This window comes from Rhamphochromis sp. 'chilingali' (assembly GCF_963969265.1).
Source record: "Rhamphochromis sp. 'chilingali' genome assembly, chromosome: 7".
NCBI lineage: Eukaryota > Metazoa > Chordata > Actinopteri > Cichliformes > Cichlidae > Rhamphochromis > Rhamphochromis sp. 'chilingali'.
In genome coordinates this window covers 28,618,652-28,644,685 of record NC_137934.1, presented here as the reverse complement: position 1 = coordinate 28,644,685, position 26,034 = coordinate 28,618,652, and the positions used below count along the sequence as shown (strand labels likewise).

At 41.7% G+C, this 26,034-nt stretch overlaps 1 protein-coding gene across 2 annotated transcripts; it reads left to right on the top strand.

Moving 5' to 3' along the window:
* Positions 1–657: 657 nt before the first annotated feature.
* dspb (desmoplakin b) lies at positions 658–25,481 on the top strand. 2 transcript variants are annotated; one of them, XM_080886571.1, is made up of 24 exons: positions 658–1,219; positions 3,056–3,149; positions 3,831–3,952; positions 4,334–4,484; positions 5,628–5,753; positions 6,057–6,116; positions 6,217–6,384; positions 6,706–6,810; positions 6,922–7,017; positions 7,323–7,448; positions 9,698–9,850; positions 9,991–10,145; positions 10,265–10,391; positions 11,075–11,261; positions 11,614–12,041; positions 12,138–12,316; positions 12,528–12,666; positions 12,856–13,049; positions 13,381–13,543; positions 13,641–13,724; positions 13,815–13,922; positions 14,053–14,151; positions 15,658–17,484; positions 18,519–25,481. In XM_080886571.1, exons 1-24 carry the CDS (start codon positions 906–908, stop codon positions 24,888–24,890), a joined length of 11,577 nt encoding a protein of 3,858 aa, XP_080742697.1. In that variant the 5' UTR covers positions 658–905; the 3' UTR covers positions 24,891–25,481. The 2 variants fall into 2 exon arrangements, with proteins under 2 accessions (XP_080742697.1, XP_080742698.1); XM_080886572.1 differs by having other exon boundaries at positions 668–1,219; positions 15,658–16,155.
* Positions 25,482–26,034: the final 553 nt, after the last annotated feature.

Below are 26,034 nucleotides of genomic sequence, written 5' to 3'. Positions count from 1 at the left end.
AGCATATTGTATATACAATACTTTTTTTTTTTTTCAAATAATTAGTGTGTACATTTGAGCTATCCTGGCAAATACAAGCATTTCCTTCTTCTGCTTTATAATTGTGAGGATGTAATCGACTTCATTCCTTAACTAGAACTGCCACCATGAGTAATCCATCAACTTGACACTAACTAACAAGTTGTAAGTTTCAAGTTTCCAATTTGGGATGATCTCTAACTCGCTCTCATAATCAGTCACTTTAAAAATAACCCCACTTTACTAAAGCACACACATAACCTGACTTTTCAGAAACATCGTTATTTTAAAAAAGAAAGAACTGCATCACTTTCCAAATGCTGATCGCCTTCTGTTCAAATGCTATCTTCTGATCCGCTTTCTTAAACTGTGCTTTTAAAACTGTCTCTGCTCCTCTCAGACTCTGATTTCCATAACATAGCCATGCTTTCCAAAAACGAGCTGTCTTTACTGAAGCAAAAATAAAAATGTCATAATGTTTCAAAACGTCCTGCATTTGCGAGGTGTTCAAACCTGTGGACCTTAGGGTCACACACACACACACACACACACACACACACACACACACACACACACACACACACACACACACACACACACACACACACACACACACACACACTGTCTCCAGCTGAGTAGACAGGGGAGTGGCAGAAAGAGAGATAGAGAAAGAAAAAAGTTTTTGGCTGACAGACAGAGAGGTGTGGTCACAAGGCTCCAAAAACGGTCCCGTCCTGCTCTCGGTTTGCAGTCTGCACCGGAGGGACCAGGGCGGACAGAGTGGAGAGAGAGAGAGAGAGGGCGGCAACCTGTCAGGTTGTTTCCGTCCACTTAGTTTCGTCCAGTAACTTCTGTGGAGCCGCCGAGGCTGCAGTTCTCTGGTCACCATGTCAGCGTACGGGTCTCAGCAGGCCCTGAACATGCTCCGCAGGGCCAACTCCAGGGGAGAGTTGACTGGAGAATCCACCTACCAGTACGCACGGAGCGACGGCTTCCACGGAGGGGGTAACGGATACGACCAGTACGGACACGACGGACACAAAACCTTCACCTATTCAAAGTCCGTGAAGGGAGGTGGGATGGCTAGCGGAATGGCGAGCAGCATGAGAGCCGGAACCACGAGAGGAATGACGTGGCGTGGGGCCAGCATGGGAGGGGGGGCGATGAGCGGCGCCGGCGGGGGCGCGATCAGCGGAATGGGGTATGAATTTAAACTCTATCTTCCACAAGTTTTGCGTTTCTTTTTGCACCTGTGGCCAATGTGTGAACTGCAGCGCACGATAGATTATTAACTATTAACCGTGACAGCCTGTGTTGTTTTTTTGGGCCCTGCAAACACTAAAAACACCCGATACTCACTGGCCTTTAAAAAAGCGAACAAAGCAATTCAATGCACATCAGCCCGCAAGAGTATAATTACAGGGAAATGTTCTTGTTCTGCAAAGTAACAGCATTTCCACTTGTTTTGTAACACTGAAGTAAAGCTGGTGGTAATTGTGTATAAAACAAAATAAAGTGATGTTTAACTCAGATTGGTTTGCAGAGTCACGTCAGTGACATAACTGATCATACGCACTGATAATGCGCAGTGATACACGTCGTGATGCTGACATACAGCTGTTGTCTTTGGCACGTCTTTTCAATTGTTCCTCAGCTTCTGCTCTGCACAGGAGCAAACCTCCCCGGGGAGAAACGAGATTTACAGTCCGCGTTAAATTGCCGCCTCCCTCTGCTGCTTCACAGACCCACGGACACGCGTGTCGCTTTAACACATGCGACTCTATCAGCAGCACAAGGATTGTGTTTCTGACCCCGCACTTTGAGGAACGGGCAGATTTATTTAATTCGCAAACATAAGTTGTGAGTCAGAGCAACTTCGTTTATGGCTTTGATAGTTTTATATCAGGGAGTGATGTTTGAGATAAGGTACTCATGTAAGCCCTGTGATTAAGGGAAAAGTGCCTGGGGCAGCTTATGGCAAATATAAGTACATTTATTACATTGTTTATTATAGCTGGTAGCACTTTTTTCTGGATGGTAAGTAAAACAAGAAATACAAGTGTAGAGATGACAGAGATATTACAGGTGTTATTTGGAAACAGTGCCCTCATTCATAGCTAGTTAAATAAGCCAATGTCAGCTTAGATTTTTAGGGCAATAGTTATGATATGTGTGATAACACAAGTATATCAAAACTGGTCAATAAAATTGATAATAGAGATACATAGAGTGGGTCTTTATGCATATTTTAGAATGAGGTCAACATTGTAGTTTGTATGTGTGTCTGTGAAAACCAGAGCAGGTTTCAGGAAAAGTGTATTTTGTAGAAATTTGGATGCTTATCTGAGTTTCAGCTCAGACTGTACAAAACATTTTGCTCATATACAGCCAGCATAAATAGTTTAGTACCTCAGAATTGATAACACGTACTATAAGCAGCAGTGATAGCTGGTTATCTGGGGTGATAGCTTTTTTCTGTCTCTATATCTCCTTGTTTCTAGGAAACAGAGAGATCTCTATCATAACAACACTTATTTTTCTAAATTTTTAGATTTGTGGCTGCTGCCACAGCTCGTGTGTTTGAGCCCATATACCAAAGGCCCCACTAAAGATCTGTGTTCAAGTCTGCTCCAGACTTTTCCCCTCACTTTCCTGCGTGCCTGCAGTGCTTTCCTATCAAATTAAACCTAAAACAATATTAAAAGAAAATTGTAATGTTTATAATAGCAGTGAAAAGAGTTTCTTTGGCACATTGTGTATGAATGTTGACTATACATACCAGCTGTTGAGCCCGTACTGATGTAATCCGTTGCAGTGTATTTTTTTAGCTAATGTATTTGAAAAATCTAGCCATAACCATGACCATATCTTTTCAGTTTGTGGATTATGATGATATATGCAAAAGGAGACACTGCTTTGTTTTAGGGGAACACACGGTGAAAAAAACTGGGAACCGCTGCGGTAACTGGGAATATTTTGGTAATAGTTAAAGCTGAAGATCTTAATGTTAATGAGTTTACTTCGCTGCCCTCCACAGTGGCTCTACACTTACTTCTATCAACCAGAAGGCCGCTATCCTGCAGAGCCAGTGCAACGAGTACCTGCAGAAAGCCGAGTACTACATTCAAGCTGTGAGTTGTGTTTTCTTTTCTTATTTGTGTTACTTATTGTGCTTTTACTGCTAGAAGTGCAGATAAAAGTCAGTTAGCCCAGTCAGGAGGGTTTTTATTTCACATGAAGAGTGTAGTGTTGTAGCCTGTCCTCTGAGGCAAAAAGAAACAGAAAGAATGACAGAAACGTTGTGCGGCTGTAATTGGAGTAGCTGGATGTGTAGGCTTTTGGTGTACGGTCAGAATCTGTGAGAGACACCAGATAGATAATGTTTCATTTTTGTTTAACTCCCTGTTGGATGTGATTTTTAGAACTGGCCCCTTGAGCAGTATTGCAACTGTCAGTCCACTTTAAATTTACACCCTTCCTTAGTTTAGCTGTTAAGCAACCTATCATGAATTATTTATGTTACTGTGAAGTTCATCGCAAGTGCAAAACTCACCTTAAAATTTGTGGGCGTGTGATTTATTGTCTTGTTGACTACTTATATCGGCAGACTATCACAACCGCTTTGTCCTTGTCATAAATCATCTTCTTCCGTGGGTTGTAAAAGTTGTTTTTCTGAAGTTTTGACATTTTTTGGCACTTCTAAATGGAAATAATTCAATCTAAAGCACAACAAGGACAAAAGACATCTATACTCCAAGTGTGCCCATTCAGTTTTCTGGATTTGTACACCTCCTTGTGTCTGTGTATTGCAGGGTGGAAACCCGAGTGAGGCCGAGTACTTCATGGGGATGGCCAAAGAGGCCATTCAAAATCTGAAGAGCTGCGGGGCCGACCTGAGGCAGATGGGACAGCCTAATGAGAACGTAATGAGAAGGTAAGGAAGGCCAGATTTCTCTCTCTGTCTTAATCATCTCAGTTTTCTTTTACTAGAACAGTGCCCATCCGAGGTCAGTGTTACCCATGATTTTGACACTGAAATGTAACTGTCTCTTGAATGCGTCACATGCAGGTAATTAAGTAATTCAGTTGCTGTTCAAAAGGATAGTGAATGTATCTCAAGCTTTAAACTTAGTCCAAATTTCCTCAGGCAGTCAGTAATTAATCTCCCATTTTTAAAGCAGATGGGATGAATGTTTGTTGACCGGACAGATGGATGGACAAACAGAGATTTCATGAATTTTTATAAAAATATATTCTTTGTATAGCATATGCTGTTCATTCCAAGTCTCATCTTTTTCTGTTTTCTAATCCATAGTGTGGAGATGTACAATAGCCAGCTGAAGGGGGTCCACATGGCCATCTCAGGCACCACGCAGAGAAGGAAGAGCACCAAGGGGGGCTCCGTTGGCTGGGAGGAACCCGGAAGGAGCTATCATGATGCTATGGGCTGGATTGCACAGCAAAAGGCGTGTATAGACACACCCAACTTAATACCTAACGTGCACCTGCAGCTGCTTTTGAAGATCAGTCTTCTGACATTCATGAGCCCTTTAAGGAATCCTGGGTTAAGGTGTCTTGGTAAAGCTTGAGGGGCATTACTACAGTGTGCATTAAACTGTGCATTACCTGCAGTAGATGGTGGTCAAGCACCCGAACTTGGGGGAGTCGAGAAGAATATACTTAAAAGCTAAGAAATCTACTAAAAATCAATATTCGGTGAAATTTAGGCAACATTTACATTTCAAAAGATTTGTTGGAGGCTTGTTTTTTTCTTTTACATTTTTGACAGGGTTTTTTGCGCATTTATTTCAGTCTTAAATACCCTAAAATTGTTGCATTTTGATCACCTGATTTCGGTTAACACCAGCCTTCATTTTTTCAGATTAAGAGAAGTTGATGTAATTTGTCACATTAGTAAGTCAGAGACGTTTGTTACACACAACAGATAATCAGCTCATTTCATATCATAGCACATTTAAACACAACAGAAGTTAAAATGCTCCACAGTATATTTAATATATTATAGTTCTTTAAACACACTAAAAATGTGAACAACTACATTAAAATAATTAAAATTGTTAAACAGTTCAAGAAAAAGTATTTTTTATGTTTAACTGGAGAAACAGAGCCTTTACACAAAAGAAATCTTTGTGAAATAAACCTAAAGTGAAAGAAAGACCTACTTCTTCAACAACAAAAGTGACATTAATGCCCACTAACTAGATGGTTAAGTGCCGTGTCACTTTATGACAGTGTAATAAAAGGTGTCGGTAAACCAAATGACAGATCTCGCTGAACCATGATCACTATGATAACACAACATTCACAGCATTTAACACAGAGCATAGAGAAGAATGCTCTGCTATGTTGGTGTAGACACAGTATTAAGGGTGGTTGTGGTTAAGTACAAATAGAAGCTAAAAGGAGCTATTGTTTTACACTCAGTGCTAAATCATTTCTTTCTGAGTGGATTGCTGATCTTTGACCCCAAGTGGTGCATGAATTTACCAGCAAATTGCTGGTTTAACTTGTATCTCTGCCGCCACCTGCTGGTGACATGAAGTGCCTGTGTCTGAAGTCTTCTCTAAAACTCGATCTACTCCGTGCAGCGTCTGATTGAAACAGCTTCATGGGGAGACGATCCTGCAGCCATCGAGCAGCAGCTCATGAGCCACCAGAGGTTTCACAGCTCCATCCAGAGGAGCGTCGAGTTCGATCGAGCCAGAGATGACCTGGTGGGTTCAGTCAGCAGGTTCAGTATCAATGCTGTGATGATGAGACGATGCTGAGATTCACTGTTGCTTCAAACAGAAGCGCCGTTGATCTATTGTTTGGGATATTTAAAGTCACAAAACTAAACCAGTGTTAAAGAAGATCACAGGGTAAAGAGATAAATAACCTAAACAAATAAAAATGATCCGCTATTGGTCAGATAGCGATTTGTTATTATTAGTATCTGTTTTGATTATTAGCATTTGCAAATATTGACACATCACTTTATTTTGAAACACATAATTTGACTCATTCTCTTCCCCCAGATGAAGACAGGAGACAAAGCCAATCTTAAGGCTCTGGATCAGGAATGGGACAATCTCCAGGTGAAGAAACTAAATATTATCTCTGTGTAGTGTATTTCCCTGTTAATCGCTAGAGATTTGTATTAAATTGATTCACTTTAACCCTGTTTAACCCTGCTAGAAAAAGTCCCATGATCGGACCCAGCAGCTGCGAGAGTTCCAGCAGATCATTCAGGAAATATCCAAAGAGATCATGTGGGTGAATGAGAAGGAGGAAGAGGAACTGATGTTTGACTGGGGAGACAAGAACATCGACCAGTATATCCCCAGAAAGCAGGAGAGCTACTCGGTTAGTCAAACATCGGATCACAAGGGAACAAATATAGAGCTGGATTCAGTAGATGCTGCAAAAAATCCACTTTTTAATTTCCAATTTTACGAGCTTCATTTTAGGCAATAAACATTCTTGGCAATTCCTTGAGCCTAAATGGCGCTGATGTCTTTTATGTAGTAATCTGCATCTCATAAGGGAGCAATCATCTGTGGTAGATTGGATTTTGGCAGCTGCGATTAGTCATCCACTTACAGCGAAGCCACAGAACTTCCCTCTTGCTGCATCCTGATGTTTTTCCTGTGTCCCTGTGATTATCCACCTCTTCTTATATAACAGAAACTGATGAGTGCCCTGGAAGTAAAAGAAAAGGATCTGAATAGGCTGAAGGCCAAAGTGGACAACCTCCTGAAGAATGACCACCCTGCATCGGACAAGATCGAGGTCTGGAGCGATCAGAAGTAGAAATCTCAGTCCAAAAACAACTAGTTATAAACCTGCAAGTAAAAGCTTGGCTTTTTTTCCAGTGTTTGTGTGCTTGTGCATTCTCTTCAGGCTTATAGTGACACCCTGCAGACTCAGTGGAGCTGGCTCCTTCAAATAACAAAATGCATCGACACTCACCAGAAGGAGAATTTAGCGTACAGCCAGGTAACTTAAAGCTACTCTAATAAACATGAACCTGCAGGAGTCAGTCACACTGACGGACACTGTGAATAAGAGTGCATGTAAAAGATGCACCATGACACCTCTGATTTCTTGTTGCTACATTAGCATTTTGATTCGCTTTCAGCTTTTCAGTTGTTATGTACACATAAAAATTGCTTGTTTACTTATCATAATGAGACTGGGAAACTACAATTAACTTCATGCTAGATTTCACTCAGTATTTCACAAATTGTGCGTGTTTTCTCCTGAAACTCACATCACATATGCTTACACACGTGTGCATTTAGTTTTTCAAGGAGGCCAACGAGACGTACAGTGCTCTGCAGAAGGAACACGAGACGGTTCGTAAGAATTTCATCTGCGACAAGAACACTTCTCTGGAGACCCTGCAGGAGCTCCTCAGAAACCTGGAGGTACGACAGCGTCATTACAGCAGTAACTCATCAGCTAGGCATCAGGAGCTTGATCGCGTGTGTTTAGACGTTTAGCATAGCGAGATAAAACTGATTAGACTGAACATACAGTAGATCTTTGATGTAGGATGAGTAGGGATGGGTATCGTTTAGGTTTTATCCGATACCGGTGCCAAATCGGTACTTTTGAAACGGTGCCGGTGCTCAAACGGTGCTCAAACCGGTGCTTAAAGGATGGAGAACACAAAATTGGTCCAAAAACCTCTCATGTTCAGCTGTTTTTTGTAAAAAGATAACAATGTTAGCCTTTTCTGCAGCTATGGGGCATATATGGTATCACTCTTGGCTGGAAGCAGTGCTTAAACAATGGAAAAAACACAAACTTTGTCCTAAACCTCTCATGTTTAGCTGTTTTCCACTTTTTCTTTGGTCATTTTAGCCTTTTTGTCCAGGGTGAAGGGAGTATCTGCCATCAAACAGGAAGACAGCCGCATGTAGCTATGATGAGGTTTGCTAGTTCACCTTACATGCATTAATGTAATAACGTGGTTAGCCTACTCAACGTAAATTACACACGAACAACATTTAGCTACTCACGCAGAGAAGAACGGCTGCTGCTGCATCATCATCCGTCATCATTTCTGCTACACTGGCAGGGCTAGGGGCCAGGACTCTCCTCTTCGTGTTTTTGGGGGATGTTGCATAACAGGCAACCCACCCGCAGTAGATGCGCTCGGTGTGAGGTCTCGCAGCAAGCTATCAAATACGGCGCATTTCTGGGCTATGCGTCGCCAGGTGTTTCATCGGATTTGAGGTGTTACCTCCTTTGACAGTATCACAGTATCAGCTTAAAGCACTTGTTGCAGGCTGCTGAGTTTGCATATTTTGCTGTGAAGTACAGCCAGACTTTTGACCGCTTCGCCTTGGACATTTTTAATCTGTAGCTCTGCTCTAAAAGAACGTACGTACCTGGGCCCGCCTACTATCCTCGGAAACGTAAAATTATTGGCTAGAATCTAAAGTGTATCACAGCTCAGGAAAAAAAAGCACCGAAATAAAGCACCGAAATGTGCGCTGCTTTTCGGTCTGGTTACTACCGTTTATGTCAGAACCGGTGCCATCATGGCACCGGACACCGGTACCCATCCCTAAGGATGAGCTTTTGAAAATTTCATGTCTCAGGCACTACAGTAAACAACAACACAAAGCCTGAAATATATAAAGTCAGTGGATTATTTAGCCAGATAATTCAGTTCAGTTCATTTTTATTTCAAACATTTCAAACATTCACAATCATTACAAAATATCGTTCCATTATTTGTTTGAAAAGGAGTAGGCTGAAGTATTTACTTATTTGTCCCTACCCCCTCAAGTTTTACCTCTCATTCATTTAATTTTTTTTTGTCTTAAATAACAAACAACATATGAAACATATGAAGTAAAACAAAACAAAACAAAACATACATAAATCAAAAACAAGAAATTAGCAAGCCCCACCACAGTATAGTTTCTTTCATATGAAAAATACAGAATGTGTATATTTGCAGATACACGAGTTATGGAAAAACAAACAAACCAAAACAAAACCCCCAAAAAAGAACCACAACACCATTACCAGCATCTCCATAATTCATCAGGAGAGGTTGCTCGGAATAAACTGAATGTAAAAAAAGTTTTCTTTGAATTTAACGTTTTACTTATTGTACTTATGTTATAAAATCACATAGAACATTTACACATAATTAAAAAATGGGCAGGATTTTGGACAAATTAGTTTTGAGTGTACCACCTAATAGTGAAGCAACTCCAATACCATTGGATAATACCTTCGAATGACCAAATGTTTCTTTTACTCATTCTGGACCAGAACCCCAGTTTTTACAGTCCAGGAGAAACATGCATCTTAGCCCTCAAACTTTTGCCAAACAATAGAAAGTACTATTTTGGTTGTTGGCATCTTGTTACAGACATGCTCAAATTCAGCCCATTCTTTTAAAAGAAACATTATTTGTACTGTAAAGGCAGACTGCATGCCTAGTAGTTATGGCATTAGTTACAAAAATGGAAACAGAACTCTCAAAAAAACCCAAACCAGTTCTGGATTGCAGGTCATATGTTTCATACAGGACAGGCCATTCTGTGCGACTTCATTATTTACAGAGAGACAAAAATGTTGGCGAATTAGAAAAGTAAAGCAGTTGTTAATGGCTAAACAGTGGCAGGCTGACTGAAACCTTTTTTGTCTTCAGAGGGAAAAGGAGAAGATTGTGGAAAATAGGAGGCAGGTTAAACACCTGGTCAGCAAGTCCAAGGAGATCGTGAGACTGAAACCCAGAAACCCTGAAGAGAAGAACACCAGCGGCGTCATTGTCAAGGCTCTGTGCGACTTCAAGCAGGACCAGGTCAGTTTTCAGATGTCAAAGTTAAACACATATTGGTATTTTTATTTTTTACTTTACGTTGCACCGACATTCTCTCTTTCTTTTATTCTAACTTGTGTTTCATGTGTTTTATGTGTTTTATGTGACCTTTGGGCTCACAGAAGGTGATCCTTAAGGGCAATGAGGCTATCCTAAAGGACAACAACCAGCGCAGTAAGTGGCTGGTGACTGGCCCGGGGGGTCTGGATATGTTGGTGCCCTCTGTGTGCCTGATTGTACCGCCACCTAATCCAATCAGCATCAGTCTCGCCAACAAGTAAGAAACAAAAAATGCTTTGATTTGGACATTTACTGTTAAAGGTGATTGTATAACTCTTGCTCTGGCTGGAAAGATAATCCTGAAACCTTTAAATTTCACCTCTGTGTCGTGCAAAGAAACGAGCAGTACTACGAAGCAATCCTGTCAATCTGGAGCCAGCTTTATATCAACGTCAAGAGTCTCATCTCCTGGCAGTACTGCGTCATGGATATCCAACGCATCAACTCCCTCACCATCTCCATGGTAAGGACCGACGAGGTGTTGGAAGTCGGCCTCTGCTGTCTGTAAAAAAAATATTTAGTCATACGTCAAAGTCAAACTTTTGCTCTCTTGCAAGGTATCAAAGGAGAAAACAAATGGTCATAATAAAAGTTGTGACATGGTGTTAATTAACGTTTAATTATTTGGTTTTAAAGGTGGGTTTTTGCTTTTACAGTTTGTTCTAAGCCAACAGCTGTAGTCTTCCATTTAATATGGGCTTAAAAAGTGTGTAAACGTCTCTCATTCTGAGCCACCTCCAGATGCTGGGAAACAGCTCCCATAGTTGCACACTTTGGAGTGCTGCATAACTCTGTGGCATTCAAACAGACATTTAAGCATCTCTCGAAACCCGCTGCTTCAAACCAAAGTCCCTTTTGCAACTTTTCACTGCTCCAGTTTGTACTTTGTGTTAAAAAAACACACACAATCATTTTACTGCACTGTTATTCTTATAACACTTGATGATTTATTGGTGGAAAATTAATTTATAAACATAGCCTTAGAACTTAGAAACTATGTTTCTTACAAGTGTGGTGAGTATCGTCAACATAAAGAAGGTACCAAAGATTTAAAATAGCATGTCACATTTGACCTCTGACCTCTCCTTCTCGGTGAAAAGATATGTTTGGGTCCAAATTAAACTTAATGTTTCTGTGTCTGTTCAGTTGGCCAAGATGCGCCCAGAGGAGTACCGGAAAATGATCAAGAGCATGGAGACTCACTATGATGAGTTTATAGTGAACAGTGTAAATTCCCAGATGTTTGCTGATGAGGACAAGAGGAGCATAGAGAACCAGGTCAATGATGCCCAGACCCACTATGAACAGCTAGTGGTGCAGATACCTACTTACAGTAAGTGTTTGTAGTAATGATCACCTCGCAAGTACACGTTCTGTTTATTCTGTACATTTCTATTCAGTCTCATATATCAGATGGACCTCTTGCGCTCATTTTCAGCTCCATATGTTTATTCTTGCACTTCTTGGCTTTTGTTTTTTTAGCCGGATGTCTCTTAGACTTGTATATAAACATTGCTCAAATTCAATATTTTTAGTACGTATTTCAGTATATTACAGTAAAGTACAGTATACAGTATGCATTTGAGTCTGTGTGCTTCATAATGGAATAATTGAATTGAATAAGTGAATCTAGGGAACTTTTGAAAAGACTTTTATCTATTTTTTAAAAATCGTTTTGTCCACAGTTGTCCAGCAGGAACAATTACAGCAAACATCTGGGCAACAACACCAGCTGATTATATTACAGCAGCAGCAAGTACAAGCTGCTGCTGCAGAAGACGCAAGGAGGCTTGAAGAAGAGGCCAGGATGCGCCAAGAGGAGGCCTGGAGGCTTGAAGAAGAAAGACGGAGAGCAGAGCTCAGAAGACAGGCCGAGAAGAAAGCGGAGGCAAAGAAAGAGGTGGTGAAGAAGGAAGTGATAAAAGTGACCAAGACGGACGCAGGAAAGAGGAAGGTATCCACATCATCATCATCATCATCTCACAGCTTATTAGAGCTGCACTCGCTCAGATTGAGGCTGGAGGCCGCTGAAGACATGCTGAGTCAGCACATCCATGTCTGCTTCGGAGACAACGGCGTGCAGGACTGTAGCCTCAAGATCTCTCAGTTAGAGGTGAAAGCATAAAATATAAGAATAACAGAAATGCATGTAGAATGAAAACAAAAACGACCCTGTATTTATCGCGACACATATATGTGCATCTTTCAGACTGTGCAGCGTGATGTGGACTCGATGCGTGCTGAGTACTTACTTTTGAAGGAGCGCATTCTAAACGAGCTGGAAAGCGTGAATGATTCAGACAAAGCTCAGTTCCTCCGCAGCGAGATTGGAGTGATTAACCAAAGACTGGGCAGCCTGGAGAGCAGCTCATCAGCTTATGTTCAGCGGTACATAACACAAGGCAAAACCTCAAAACGATGGCGTAAAGCTTAGTGTGTTCTTCTGATTAATTTAAAAGCACAGTTAATAACTGTGCACTGTAAGATCAATTATTATCTGCAAAAAAATATACTTTTACATACAGATAATCTACATTATGACAAACACACATATGCCTTGCATATTTGCATATTTGATTATTCCATATGCTTGTTTTAGGCTACGAGCTCTAAGGGACATGCTGGAGAGTGTGGCACGAGCCGAGGACATTGTGAAAGTTTATGAAGCAAGAATGACAGAAAAGGAGACCACTTCTCTGTCTCCTGAGGAAGTGGAGGAATATATGTCAACTCTGAAGGTATTTTTGCAAGATAATGGTGTTTTCCTACTCTTTGATAATAGCAGACAAATCATTTGTGAATACTGCCCTATTTTTCTTATATCCTTTGTGCTGTGACATATGCTTTAATTCCACTTATCAGGCTGATTTTTATTATACGGTGGATGCAGTCGTATCATTAATGTTGTGTCGTGTGTCGATGTGCAGAACATCAAAGCAGAGCTGGATCAGAAGACAGGTATTCTAAATGCTATGGAGGCAGAGTTGTCCAAGGCGAGCCACTGGAACGGCCAGGTGGGCGGATCCTCCCACAGGTGTGACCTGATGCTAACAAAATACACAGAAGATGTGAACATGCTGTCAGACCGCTGGAGACGAATCCAATTACAGCTCGATACGAGGTATGCTGCTCTGTCAGTTTTTAATAATAACTGACTGTTAATGTGAAATTGAAGACTTTACAGTCATGCAGTAAATAACTCATTCCATATTCAACCATATGTATATGAGGCTGCTTGTACACATGTGAATCTATTTTTAAAACATCTTATTCACATACACATATGTCAATTTGTGATTGGCAGAAAATGATCGAGCAAAGCACAAAACATTTGTTGCTTCGGTATTTTAAATGTAATAAAAAAACAATATTAATCTGTAAACTTGGCATGACAGCGTTTGAGTAAAAGTGACATAACTCACTTATGCTGGTCGTCTCTTCCACTTGCTCAGAATGCAGGACCTTCGATCATATCTGCCTCAGCTGCAACACTACAAGCAAACCAGCACTTCCATTCTTGAATGGATTGAAGCCACTCGCAGAAAACAGGTGGCTCTACAGGCCACCAAAATAGAAAATGTTCAAGCACTGGAAGACCTCATTAACAACCAGAAGGTAATATGCTGAACTTTTGCTATTATTAGAGCTACTTCCAATAATTTTCTGTGAAGGCATCAGATACCTGACATCTGTACTTTGTGGGTTTCTCTAGGCTCTGAATGCAGAAATCAAGGTGAGGAGGGAGACAGTAGATAGTGTGCTGAAGGACAATGAAGCCTGTGTGAACGCTATCAAGGTAAGTAGGTCAATAATCGAGTGCATTTGGCCTCAGATTCATTAAAAGATCAACTTCCTCTATTTATTTATTCATTTTTATTTTTAACAGGACTATGAAACAGACCTTGCAGCTTACACCTCTGGTTTAGAAACTTTGCTCAACATCCCAGTGAAGAGGACAATGCTGAAGTCGCCGTCAGTGGATCTCAATCATGAAGTAATGCAACTGTAGTAAAAACATTAGACATGTAGTAAACCATTAGTACATGACATGTTTTTTCTTGTAGGTTAGAGTTGATTTTTCTGATGTTTTTTTAAAATTAAAATTAAATTTGTCTCTGTTCCAGGCTACCCAACTGCAGACTCGATATATGGAGTTGCTTACCCTTTCTGACGACTACTACAGATTCCTAGGAGATTTGCTCAGAAACATGGAGGAGCTCAAGGTACGGATCTCCAATGCTGAACATCCAAAAATATCTTGTTGGATGTAATCATGGTTTTCTTTCTTTTTTCTTCTTCTTTTTCTTTCTTTCTGTTTATGACATCTTGTCATCAAACTGCCCAGGGATTATGAATGAGAATTTGGGGTAAATCTGTCACCTAATCTTTGATATAACGTTAAAGTTAAAGGAACTCCTTTATACCTTCCAGCAAACCATTGTTGTTAATAACATCACCTGCAGTCAGCATTGTGTTGCTCCCATTTACATGCGTCTTTTGCTCATGAACTCGGTGTATTAATATCCATCAGCTAACAGAGTATTAAGACACACATTGCATGCAATGCGATGTTACTGACTGTCCAAGAACTGACAGACTACAGATGCTATATACATGAGTTTCAGTATAAAGAGAGTAAAGTTCACTTAGATATGACCAATGCCAAGGACATATGTTGCGACTAAGTTGCAGCTAGTCATAATAAGCAACCTACTATCCACTATGTTGGATATTAGTATCCTATGGAAAGCAAATTTTTTTCTCACATAGGACTATAGACTGGTAGCCTACTCCCAGGCAGACCATTTGGTAAGGAAAAATGTGTATTCCCATTCAAGTACTAACCAGGCACAATGCTACTTAGCTTCTGAGATCAGATGGTATCAATCTAGAGAAAAATATATCTTTCACAGCTGGACATTGTGCTAAAGGTGCAGTTTAGTGTTAGTAAGTTATGGTTGCAAACTAAGATAATAACAGTGTAGCTATGGATGACTGTAGTAATCTGTTAGTGAACAAAGCAATTACAGGGAGGTTTTGTTGAGATAAACCACATACCTCATTTGTGACTAATTTCACTTTGTAAGTACAAGCAACCTCCATGGACAGATTATTAGTTATTTAAGAACCGTTTTGTAGTCTCAAGATGAGTCTTTTCATTGTCACTAACTCACAACCACACGTCTTATGATTGATAACCTGTTAGCCAAGTGTGTGGTTTCATATGGATAACCTTCTATAGTATGATCAAGATTTTTAAAAAAGCAGTTTTTTGTTCAATAAGACCTAAAATACAGAAAAGTTGGTGGAAAACGCAAGAGACATGAGATAACTATAGTTTTTTTAAATTCAATTAATTATAATGGCAAATGAAACTCTACAATAACACAGAAAAACCCAACGATCCGATGAGATGACAACATCTCGCCCCCTCCCCCACTCCCCATAAACAAGCATTTGGTGACAGTGGGAAGGAAAAACTCCCTTTTAACAGGAAGGCATAGGTATCTGTCAGAACTGGTTGGGGGTTTTGGATTTGCCTCAAACTGAATGGAATGTTTCTTCATGGCAACACGATATGAATGTGGTGTTAATAGGGTTGTGCTAAGCAAATGTTATGCTGGATACTTGTTAACCACAACACAAGTGGGTAAAAAATAATAATGAAAGTTTAATTTATCATTTTTAAAAACACATTTGTATTCATCTTTTCTTTGTCTTTCCTTCAGATTCGTAACACAAGGATTGACCTGTTAGAAGAAGAACTTCGCCTTCTGAGAGACGATATGAGAGACCGCAACGCCAAGAACAAATCACTGGAAGATGCTCTTGCTCAGTACCAACGGGAGCTGAACCAGTCAAAAGAACAGTTGCTGTCAATGGAGGAGGTGAAACAAACTGCATCGTTGCAGTGCAGTGCCACCAAGGAGGACCTAGATAACACACAGAGCCAGCTGGCAGGCCTCAGAGATCAGGTGGAACGTCTCAACTACTTGCTGGATGAAGAAAAGAGGAAGAGGAAGCTAGCAGAAGAGCGCTACACTCAGCAGCAAGAAGAGTATGAAGCAGTGCTGAGAAAGAGGCAGAACGAGCTGGAGACAGTCAGTTGGTCCAAGGTGGAGGTGGAGAAGACTTTGTCAAATAAAGAGCTTGAGATTGAACAGCTCCGGCGACAGCTTGCTGACGAGACAGCAAGGTTCATGGAGCTGCAGAAGGAGATATCAAAGGTAAGGAGCCAATACAGTACGGAGATCAATAACTTAAAGCTCAGCTACGAATCTCAGATCCACGTCAGCCATGCAGACATGCAAAGGCTGGCAGCTGAGAGGGACGAGGATACAGTGGAGCTCCAGCTGCAGTATGACAGGATGGAGGCAGAGAGGAGGAATCTCGAGGAGGAGCTACGGAGACTCCGAATATCTATCAGCCAGGTTGAGGAACAAAGGAAGGCAGCAGATGAGGAAGCTCACACTCAGCGGGCTGTAATCATCGAGGAAGGCCGCAAGAGAAGAGAATTGGAAAGTCAGGTGGAACTGTTGATGAGGCAGAGAGACGAGCAAAGTAGCCAGTATAGAGTAGAGCTGGCTGAGGTTAGGAAGGACCTGCAGGAGACGAGTGACCGACTGGCTTATGTCACACACAGTCTAGAGGAGGAGACCCGCAGAAGACAAACTGCGGAAGAAGGTCAGGGTGTGCTTGAACAGACTCTGTCCCAGCTGCAAGTGAAGCTAACTAATTCATCAGTGGCTGTAACCCAGGGGCGGGAGTACAAGGAGGAGCTTCAGAAACTGCGATTGGAGCTGGAGAGAGAAAGCAGGGAGCGAAGCAGAGTTGAGCAAAATATGAGAAGCTTACAGGGACGCATCAAGGACCTCCAAGCTGTAAGAGATGGACTTGAGAGCCAGGTGGAGAATTTGCGGCAAGCTAACCAAGAAGAAGTAGCCAGAAGAAGGCAGATCGAGTCAGAGCTAGAGAAGACCAACATGACCCTGGCAGAACACAGCAGCACTATCGTTGCACTACGCCAAAGCCAAGAACAAGCCAGCAATTCTGAAAAGAGAGGTGAAGAAGAGCGTCTTCAGTTGCAGGAGGAGCTAGAGAAAAGCTTGAGACAGAACAAGACCTCTGCAGAGCACATCACACAGCTGAGCTCTGACCTGAAAGCCCTTCAGCAGCAGCTGCTTGAGGAGCAGCTCAAAGTCAAAGAGGCAAACCTCAGGAATGAAGGTCTTTATAAATCTATAGAGGAGAAAAGCAAGATACTGAATGCGAACTCAGTTGAGCTTCAAAGGCTGAAGGAGCTGACAGAAGCTCAGACCAAAGAGAGGCTGAGACTGGATGAGGAGCTAAGGACAACACGACATGAGAAAGATGAACTCTTGAGGGCCAAACAGGGAAGTGATGATGAGCTCTCCTCGCAGATTACTGCGCTGGAGCTGCAGCTACAGGCCAGTGAGCGCAGTAATTTAGACTACCGCAACCTGGTCTCCGAGCTCTCCTCTGAGAGGGAGAAACTCAAAGTGGAGACTGAGAAAATACAAACGCAGGCCACCGAGGTACACGGAAGTTTGGTGCTTAGTCCTGGACTGTTCTCGTCTTTCCAAATCAGAGTCTTCACCACTTGAAGCATTCAAGTAGCAACTGTAGCTCTAGCTAGTCTGAAGCAAACCCTTTCCTTGCATGCTGGAGTGCCTCTTGTAGATGCAACTCTGATTTGAACACATACTGTCTGTATGTGTTTGAATAAACTTGCATGTGTATAAACTCGCATGCAAACATAATCTGTGCCTCTCTACCTGACAGCCTTCCTATTCCACTGTCTCCCTGTACACACTGTGGAAAGATGGGGAGTTAAGGGTTAGAGTTAGTGCAGTTCGCTTGCTTTTTTGGGGTCACTTTATTTGCCCAGAATGATCAGCACCATCACTGCCGCTGGTTTCCTGGTCTACTAGATTCTGATCATTGTTTCTTATATTTTTAGTACATCTTAATGGGCTTAAAGACACCTTTTGCAATCTTGTAAAACAGCACTGGCATGACTTCAGAAATTTACAGTTTCCAAAAATGCTTATGACAACTCCTCTTACAAACTAAAATCAGGTGATCACGATTGGCCCACATCTATTGGTTTTATGTATCTGTGCTGTTTTGCAAATCAGTCTTGCTTTCTGGTCGTTAAATAGAATTAGCCATTTTTTGTTATATCACTAGTATAGCAAACCAAATGACAATTTGGCAGAACAGGCACAGACTTGCTTTTTATATTTCAACTTTTAACACTATTGCCAGCTGTTTTTCTTTTACAAAAATGTAAAAAGGTTTGAGTTGTAACGACAACAAAAAACTTTTTTGAGAAAATGCTTTTATTGTTTCTAAATAAGCTGTGCACCCAAATATTCTTTCCGCAGAAAGAATTCTTGCACTGTGAAAGATTGAAAAGAGCAAGAATGTGCACTGTCCTCAATAACCACTGGTTGTATACAAAAAATGAAAAAGAAATAAATGAGGTTCCTCATCTATACTGTTAATATATGAGTATTTTTGAGTTGAGTAACTTCTCGTCTCTTTTCTCTCTCTTTATTTCCTGCAGATAAGAGCCACCATGCAATCCCTTCAGTCCCAGTATAATGAAATTGTAACCGAGAGAGACACTCTGTTGCTGAAATTGCAGTTGTCAGAAAAGGACAAAGACCACATCTTAAGACTAGAGGAGGAACTCAGCCGCATTAAACTGTCCTTAGAATCTGAGTATCGCAATAAGCAGCGTCTACAGGAGGAGAACGAAAGAGTGAAGAGGGATTTAAGTCACTGGAAGGACCAGTGTGATAGCAAACATGGCCTGATTAGGCAGTATGAGACAGACAAGGATATTTCGGAGAGGGAAAAGAAATCTTTGAAAAGTGAGATAGAAAGGCTGATGAGAGAGTTACGTGAGCTTGAAGAGTCATATAAAATTAAACTGTCAGCCACCCAGAAAGAATTACATGAGGTCACCATTGTCAGAAAGAACATAGAAACTGAACTGAAGACTGCCAGAGAACCCCCAACCTTGGATCCTTCCACTCTGATTTTTGATGGAGTCCGTAAGACAGTGACAGCAGACCAGTTGCTCAATTGTGGTGTTTTGGATAAACAAACATGTAACCAGCTGGTGAAGGGACATAGGACTGTCCCTGAAGTGTCTGTTGACAAAAAAGTCAATTTAAAAGGTACAGGCCCAATAGCCGGGGTGGTAGTTGAAGGTCTAAAAGGTCCAGGCTCCATTTCTGGACCTCAGTTTGCAAAACTGACTTTCACTGAAGCCAAGAATGAAAATCTCCTCCCAGCAGATGCCATCAATTTGCTTCTGGATGCTCAAGCCGCTACAGGACACATCATTGACCCCAGAACTAATCAAAAGTTGACAGTTGAAGAAGCATGTAATCATGGTGTGATTGATGATAAGGACAGAGAGAGGTTGCTAGCAGCAGAAGCTGCAGCTGTAGGATATAATGGACCTGGGACAAATAAACCTCTTTCAGTATTTCAGGCCATGAAGATGGGACTAATTGACAGAAACACAACACTGCGTCTTTTACAAGCTCAGGAGTCTGTGGGGGGCATTCTAGATCCAGTACTCAGTGTGTTCCTTCCCAAAGACACAGCCATTGAGCGTGGCCTAATTGATGACAACTTATGCCGTGCTTTGAGTCAAAGACCTGAGCTCTACCTGGACCCAGAAAACGAGGACGGTGTAAGTTATATGTCAATGAAGAGAAGATGTAAGGTAGAACCACACACGGGCCTTCTTCTTCTTCCTGTCACTGAGAAGATAGATCCCTCCAAACTTATTTTTGATGGTGTTCGAAAACCTGTCACAGCCAAGCAGCTGCTGGATTGCAGTGTCCTGGACAAGCCAACATTTAAAGATCTAGAAAAGGGGAAGAAAACCATCCCAGAAGTGTCTGTTGATAAAAATGTCAATCTGAAGGGGACTGGGCCAATTGCTGGGGTGGTAGCTGGGAAGCAAGGCAAAATGTCCTTGTCAGAAGCCAAGAGACAAATGTTGCTACCTGAGGATACTGCAGATTTGCTACTGGAAGCGCAGGCTGCAACTGGTCATATAATTGACCCTCAAACAAATCAGAAGTTGACTGTAGAAGAGGCATGCACCAGAGGAGTAGTGGATATAAGAGATAGAGACAAATTATTGGCAGCTGAGGCCGCTGCTGTTGGCTACAAGGATCCTAAAGTTGCCAAGCCTCTCTCAGTGTTTGAGGCCATGAAGAAAGGATTGATTGACAATAAGACTGCACTGCGTCTACTGCAGGCCCAAGAATCAGTGGGAGGAATTCTAGATCCCAATCTCAGTGTGTTCCTGCCTAAAGACACAGCTATTAAGCGCAACCTTTTAGATGAAAACCTTCGTCATGCTCTGAAACAAGATCCTGAATGTTACATTGACCCGGAAACTGAGCATGATGCCAGCTATGAGACTTTGAAAAAAAGATGCAAGATAGAGCCTCATACTGGTCTGCTACTTTTGCCAGTCTCAGAGAAACTAGATCCTACTAAACTGGTCTTTGATGGTGTACGTAAACCAGTAACAGCAAAGGACTTGCTTGATTGTGGGGTGCTGGACAAACCAACATTTAACCAACTACTGAAGGGGGAGAAGACTGTCCCAGAGGTGTCTGCAGACAAGAAGATCTCTCTAAAGGGGACAGGAGTGATTGCTGGTGTGGTGGCTGGACCTTTAGGGAAACTGTCTTTATCAGAGGCCAAGAAACAGATGCTCATGCCCTTAGACAGTGTAGATTTACTACTGGAGGCCCAGGCAGCGACAGGTCACATCATTGATCCCATATCCAATCAGAAGCTGACAGTAGAAGAGGCATGTGCAAGAGGAGTGGTGGACAGTAGTGATCGAGACAAACTCTTGGCAGCAGAGGCTGCTGCTGTTGGCTACAGAGACCCTTACACAACCAAGCCTCTTTCAGTGTTTGAGGCGATGAAGAAGGGAATAATTGACAAAAAAACAGGACTACGTCTGCTGCAGGCCCAGGAATCTGCAGGTGGGATTCTAGATCCAAACCTTAGCGTGTTCCTTCCGAGAGACACAGCTATAAAGCGTAACCTTGTGGATCAGGAACTCTGTCGTGCATTAAATCAGAACCCCGATTGTTACCTTGATCCAGACACAGAACGTGATGCCAGCTATGGGGCTTTAAAGAGAAGATGCAAATCAGAGCCTCACACAGGCCTGATACTTTTACCAGTCACTGAGAGGAAGGACCCTTCCAAACTCATGTTTGATGGTGTCCGCAAACCAATCTCAGCACAGCAGTTGCTTGATTGTGGGGTTCTTGACAGGGAAACATTTAACCAGCTAGTAAAAGGACAGAAGACTGTCCCTGAGGTCTCCGTGGATAAAAAGATCTTTCTAAAAGGGACTGGTTCAATTGCTGGTGTAATAGCTGGGCCTTCAGGGAAGATTTCTTTAGCAGAAGCCAAGAAACAGATGATCATGCCCCCAGATAGTGCAGATTTACTTCTGGAAGCCCAGGCTGCTACAGGTTACATTATTGAGCCTACATCAAATCAGAAGTTGACAGTAGAGGAGGCATGTGCAAGGGGAGTAGTGGACAGTAAAGATCGAGAGAAACTCTTGGCAGCAGAGGCTGCTGCTGTTGGCTACAGAGACCCTTACACAACCAAGCCTCTTTCAGTGTTTGAGGCGATGAAGAAGGGAATAATTGACAAAAAAACAGGACTACGTCTGCTGCAAGCCCAGGAATCTGCAGGTGGCATTCTAGATCCAGCCCTTAGCGTGTTTCTACCTAGAGACACAGCTATAAAGCGTAATCTTCTGGATCAAGATCTGCTTCGTGCATTAAACCAGAACCCCGATTGTTACCTTGATCCAGACACAGAACGTGATGTCAGCTATGGGGCTTTAAAGAGAAGATGCAAATCAGAGCCTCACACAGGCCTGATACTTTTACCAGTCACCGAGAGGAAGGACCCTTCCAAACTAATGTTTGATGGTGTTCGCAAACCAGTCTCAGCACAGCAGTTGCTTGATTGTGGGGTCCTGGACAAATCAACATTTGACCAACTACTGAAGGGAAAGAAAACAGTCCCAGAAGTCTCTGTGGATAAGAAAGTCTTTCTAAAAGGGACTGGATCCATTGCTGGTGTGGCAGTTGGGCCTTCAAGGAAAATGTCCTTTACAGAGGCAAAGAAAATGAAAATTCTGTCATCTGATAGTGCTGACATGCTACTGGAAGCTCAGGCTGCCACAGGTCACATCATTGACCTCAGAACTAACCAGAAACTAACAGTCAAAGAAGCATGTGCCAGAGGAGTAGTGGATAAAGAGGATGAATCAAAATTGTTTGCAGCGGAAGCTGCTGCTATAGGCTACAAAGACCTTACTACTGGCAAACTTCTGTCAGCTGGCCAGGCCATGAAGAAGGGATTAATTGACAAGGACACAGCTCTGCGTGTGCTTCAAGCTCAAGAGTCTGTAGGGGGTATATTGGACCCTGACCTCAGTATATTCCTACCCAAAAACATTGCACTAAATAGGAATCTCATAGATCAGGATCTATACCATGCCTTAAGTCAGGGTCCTGACTGTTATCTGGACCCAGACACCAAGCAAGGAACTCCTTATGTATCCCTGAAGAAAAAATGTAAAGCTGATCCAAGCACAGGTCTTTTGCTTCTCCCTGAACCTAAAAAGCCAGCAACTGTCCAGGGGCTTAGAGGCCAGGTGTCTGTTGTGGATCTAGTGGATGCAAACTTGCTGCAGCGGTCTGATATTGACAAGTTGAATCAAGGTAGCTTGACTAGCCAAGAGGTTGAAGAGCGTCTACGCTCCTATCTGAGAGGTTCCACCTGCATAGCAGGAGTTTATGATCAGGCCAGTGATAAAGTACTGACAATTTATCAGGCAATGAAAGATGGACTGTTGAAATCTGGGACCACTCTTGAACTGCTTGAAGCTCAGGCTGCCTCAGGTTTTATAGTTGATCCTGTGAACAATCTCTATCTAACTGTTAGTGAAGCCTACAATAGAAGACTGTTTGGGCCAGAGTTTAAAGATAACCTGCTAGCGGCAGAAAGGGCTGTGACTGGTTACAGACTGCCTGGTACAGACAAGACTATCTCTCTCTTTCAGGCCATTGAGAAAGGTCTAGTGGAGAAAGGCCATGGCATTCGTCTACTAGAGGCCCAAATTGCCAGTGGTGGTATCATTGATCCGGAACACAGTCATCGTATTGATGTGAATGTAGCCTACAAAAGAGGCTACCTGGATGACGGAATGATTAAGATCCTCTCTGATCAGAATGCTGATACTAAAGGTTTCTTTGACCCTAACACGGAAGAAAACCTAACCTACACGGAGCTTAAGAACCGCTGTATCCCAGATAAGAAGACCGGCCTCATGCTTTTGCCTATAATCGACAAGAAAAGTCAAGAGTCAACACAGAAGAACACTCTGAGGAAGAGGAGAGTATTGATCGTGGACCCAGACACCAATAAAGAGATGACAGTCCGAGAAGCATATGACAAAGGGCTTATTGACTACGAGACCTTCCTGGAGCTGTCCGACCAAGAGTGTGAATGGGAAGAGGTCACTATTACTGCTCCAGATGGTTCTGTAAAGTTTCTTATTAATGACAAGAAAACTGGAAGACAGTATGACATTACAGAACTGCTTGAAAAGCGATTAATTGATGAATCAGTTGTAGCTCAGTATCGTGCACGAGCCATCACCATTAATGAATTCGCTGATATCATCACCAGAAAGACCAAACATAGCTCATCGTTTGGACAGCCAGCTGCCTTGGGCACATCTTCAGTGAAATCATCATCATCATCATCATCATCATCATCATCATCATCATCAACAACTTCAAGAACACCTTTGGGAATATCTTCAGTAACATCATCATCAACAACTACAAAAACATCTTCATCATCAAATTTAAGAACATCAGAAGGCTCAGTTCCCTCTTTGTCGACATCATCCTCACGATCATCCTCACTGGTGTCAAGACCCTTATCTCCCACTCTCGCTAAAATGACCACAACAAAGACGACCACTGTCACAGAGCGAAGCGCCAGCAGTGTTTCGCAAGATTCACCTGATTTCCATAAACACATGTCCAGTGTATCTTTCACTCTGTCCTCTCCTGTTGAAATAGTGGGTGAACAAGAACCTATTGGTGCCATTTTTGACACAGACAACGTAGAGAAGATATCTGTCACAGAGGCGTTAAATCGTGATCTAGTGGATTCCATCACTACCCAGAGACTGCTTGAGGCCCAGGCGTGCACTGGAGGAATTGTTGATCCTGCAAGTGGCAGAAGGGTCAGCATCCAAGAGGCATGTCGTATGGGCATAATAACTGAAGACATGGCCACTAAACTTAAGCCTGCTCAAAAAGCCTATATTGGCTTTGAAGATGTAAAAATGAAGAGAAAAATGTCAGTTCCTGAGGCAGTTAAGGAGATGTGGCTGCCATATGAAGCAGGACAGAGATTCATGGAGTTCCAAGTTGTAACAGGAGGTCTGTATGACCCAGAAATGGGTGGTAGAAGAACCATAGAAGATGCCTTGAAAATGGGTTGGCTGGATGGGAGAGCAGGCCAGAAGCTCCAAGATACGAAATACCACACAAAGAACCTAACATGCCCCAAAAGTAAACTTAAAATCTCTTACAAAGAGGCTCTGGATAACTGCCTGACAGAGGAAAGCACTGGCGTTAAAATGCTCCAGGCGTCATCTGTGTCTTCGAGAGGCATCAGTAGTCCATACAATGTTGCCTCTGCCCCAGGATCCACCACAGGCTCCCGGAGTGGCTCACGACGAAGCTCCCGCAGGAACAGTTTAGACTTAGGCTCTCCCATATCCTCATCAGTCAGTCGCTACAGTATTTCCAGCTTCAACTCCTTCCAAACCAAAAGCTAAATTGATAAAAGAAAAGCAGAGTTTGTACTTTTCTTGCACACAAATCAGAATTTGTCAAAACTATTTTCAGTGTTTTGGAAAAAAGTTGTGGAAAAAATGAGTGTTCTGTGTGAGGAGAAAATTTATATTTAGCAGTCTGAATTGTTAAATGTTCGCATATTTTTAGAGTAAGCTTTGGTGTTGATGTGCTTAAAAATCTATAGTTCAAATTATACAGAAAAACTGCAAGATGTTTGTTTGTTTGTTTTTTAATGGACAAAAGTATTAATGGTTTCTAAAATAAGGTGTGTGGATTAATAATATAGTTCATGTCATTTAATTTTTTTTTCAAAAATTAATGAAAATATCACTTTGTATGCTTTGCATTTGAAAAATGATAGAATAGGGTTTACAGTTATTTGACATGTTGTGTGTTTGGTTTACAGGGAGGGATTTATAGTTGGGTTGCATTGGCTTAACTGCTGTTTTTCATCATTTTCATAAAGTCATCTTTTATTCATTCATTCATTGGTTTCTTGCCCAGTAGTGCTTCCACTTTTGTAACGTTTTTTTTTTCAGTATCTTAAAATAAAAACTTGAGTTTTTTGCTCATTCCTGACTGTTCTTATTTGTGTTCATCTAAAATACCCTTTGTTGCTGCCATGTAAGATATGTTTGTTCATTTTATTTGGTTATTTGGTTTTTGTTTGATTTTCAATTCGCAGCACAATACATTTGTGCTGTGGTAATTTCATCTATATAAAATGCTAAATGAAAGATTAAAAATTATAGATATTTGTATTTTATTGCTTCAGCCTTGGCATTATCACAAGTAATCAAATGCATTTTTCAGATTAAGGTTTGATTTGAAAGAAATAAAACTGAGCAACTGGTGTTAGGGCACCCAAAACAGTTAACACAGGCAATAACATGGTAGATGCATAAAGTAGAATAGTATGATAGAATCTGACAAAACAAAATAGCTCGAAAAGGCAAAAATGTCTCAGAAAAGTTCAATAAAATAAAATGAATATAGGAAGTCTAAAAAGTAGCAATCTAAATCTAAATAGTATTCTAAGTGGGTTATGAAAGCTGTGACACACCTTTCCCTTCAAGAAAGAAGCTTGTTGATTTTTCTTTATTAGTTATTTGTTTATAAATAATG

What these genes read in the sequence shown, in the direction of transcription:
- dspb (XM_080886571.1), top strand. Translation starts at nt 906, where the DNA reads ATGTCAGCGTACGGGTCTCAGCAGGCCCTGAACATGCTCCGCAGGGCC. An exon ending in AATGAGAACGTAATGAGAAG is followed by an intron (nt 3,953 to 4,333) that starts GTAAGGAAGGCC and finishes TCTAATCCATAG; the next exon opens with TGTGGAGATGTACAATAGCC. An exon ending in TCAAGATCTCTCAGTTAGAG is followed by an intron (nt 12,042 to 12,137) that starts GTGAAAGCATAA and finishes TGCATCTTTCAG; the next exon opens with ACTGTGCAGCGTGATGTGGA.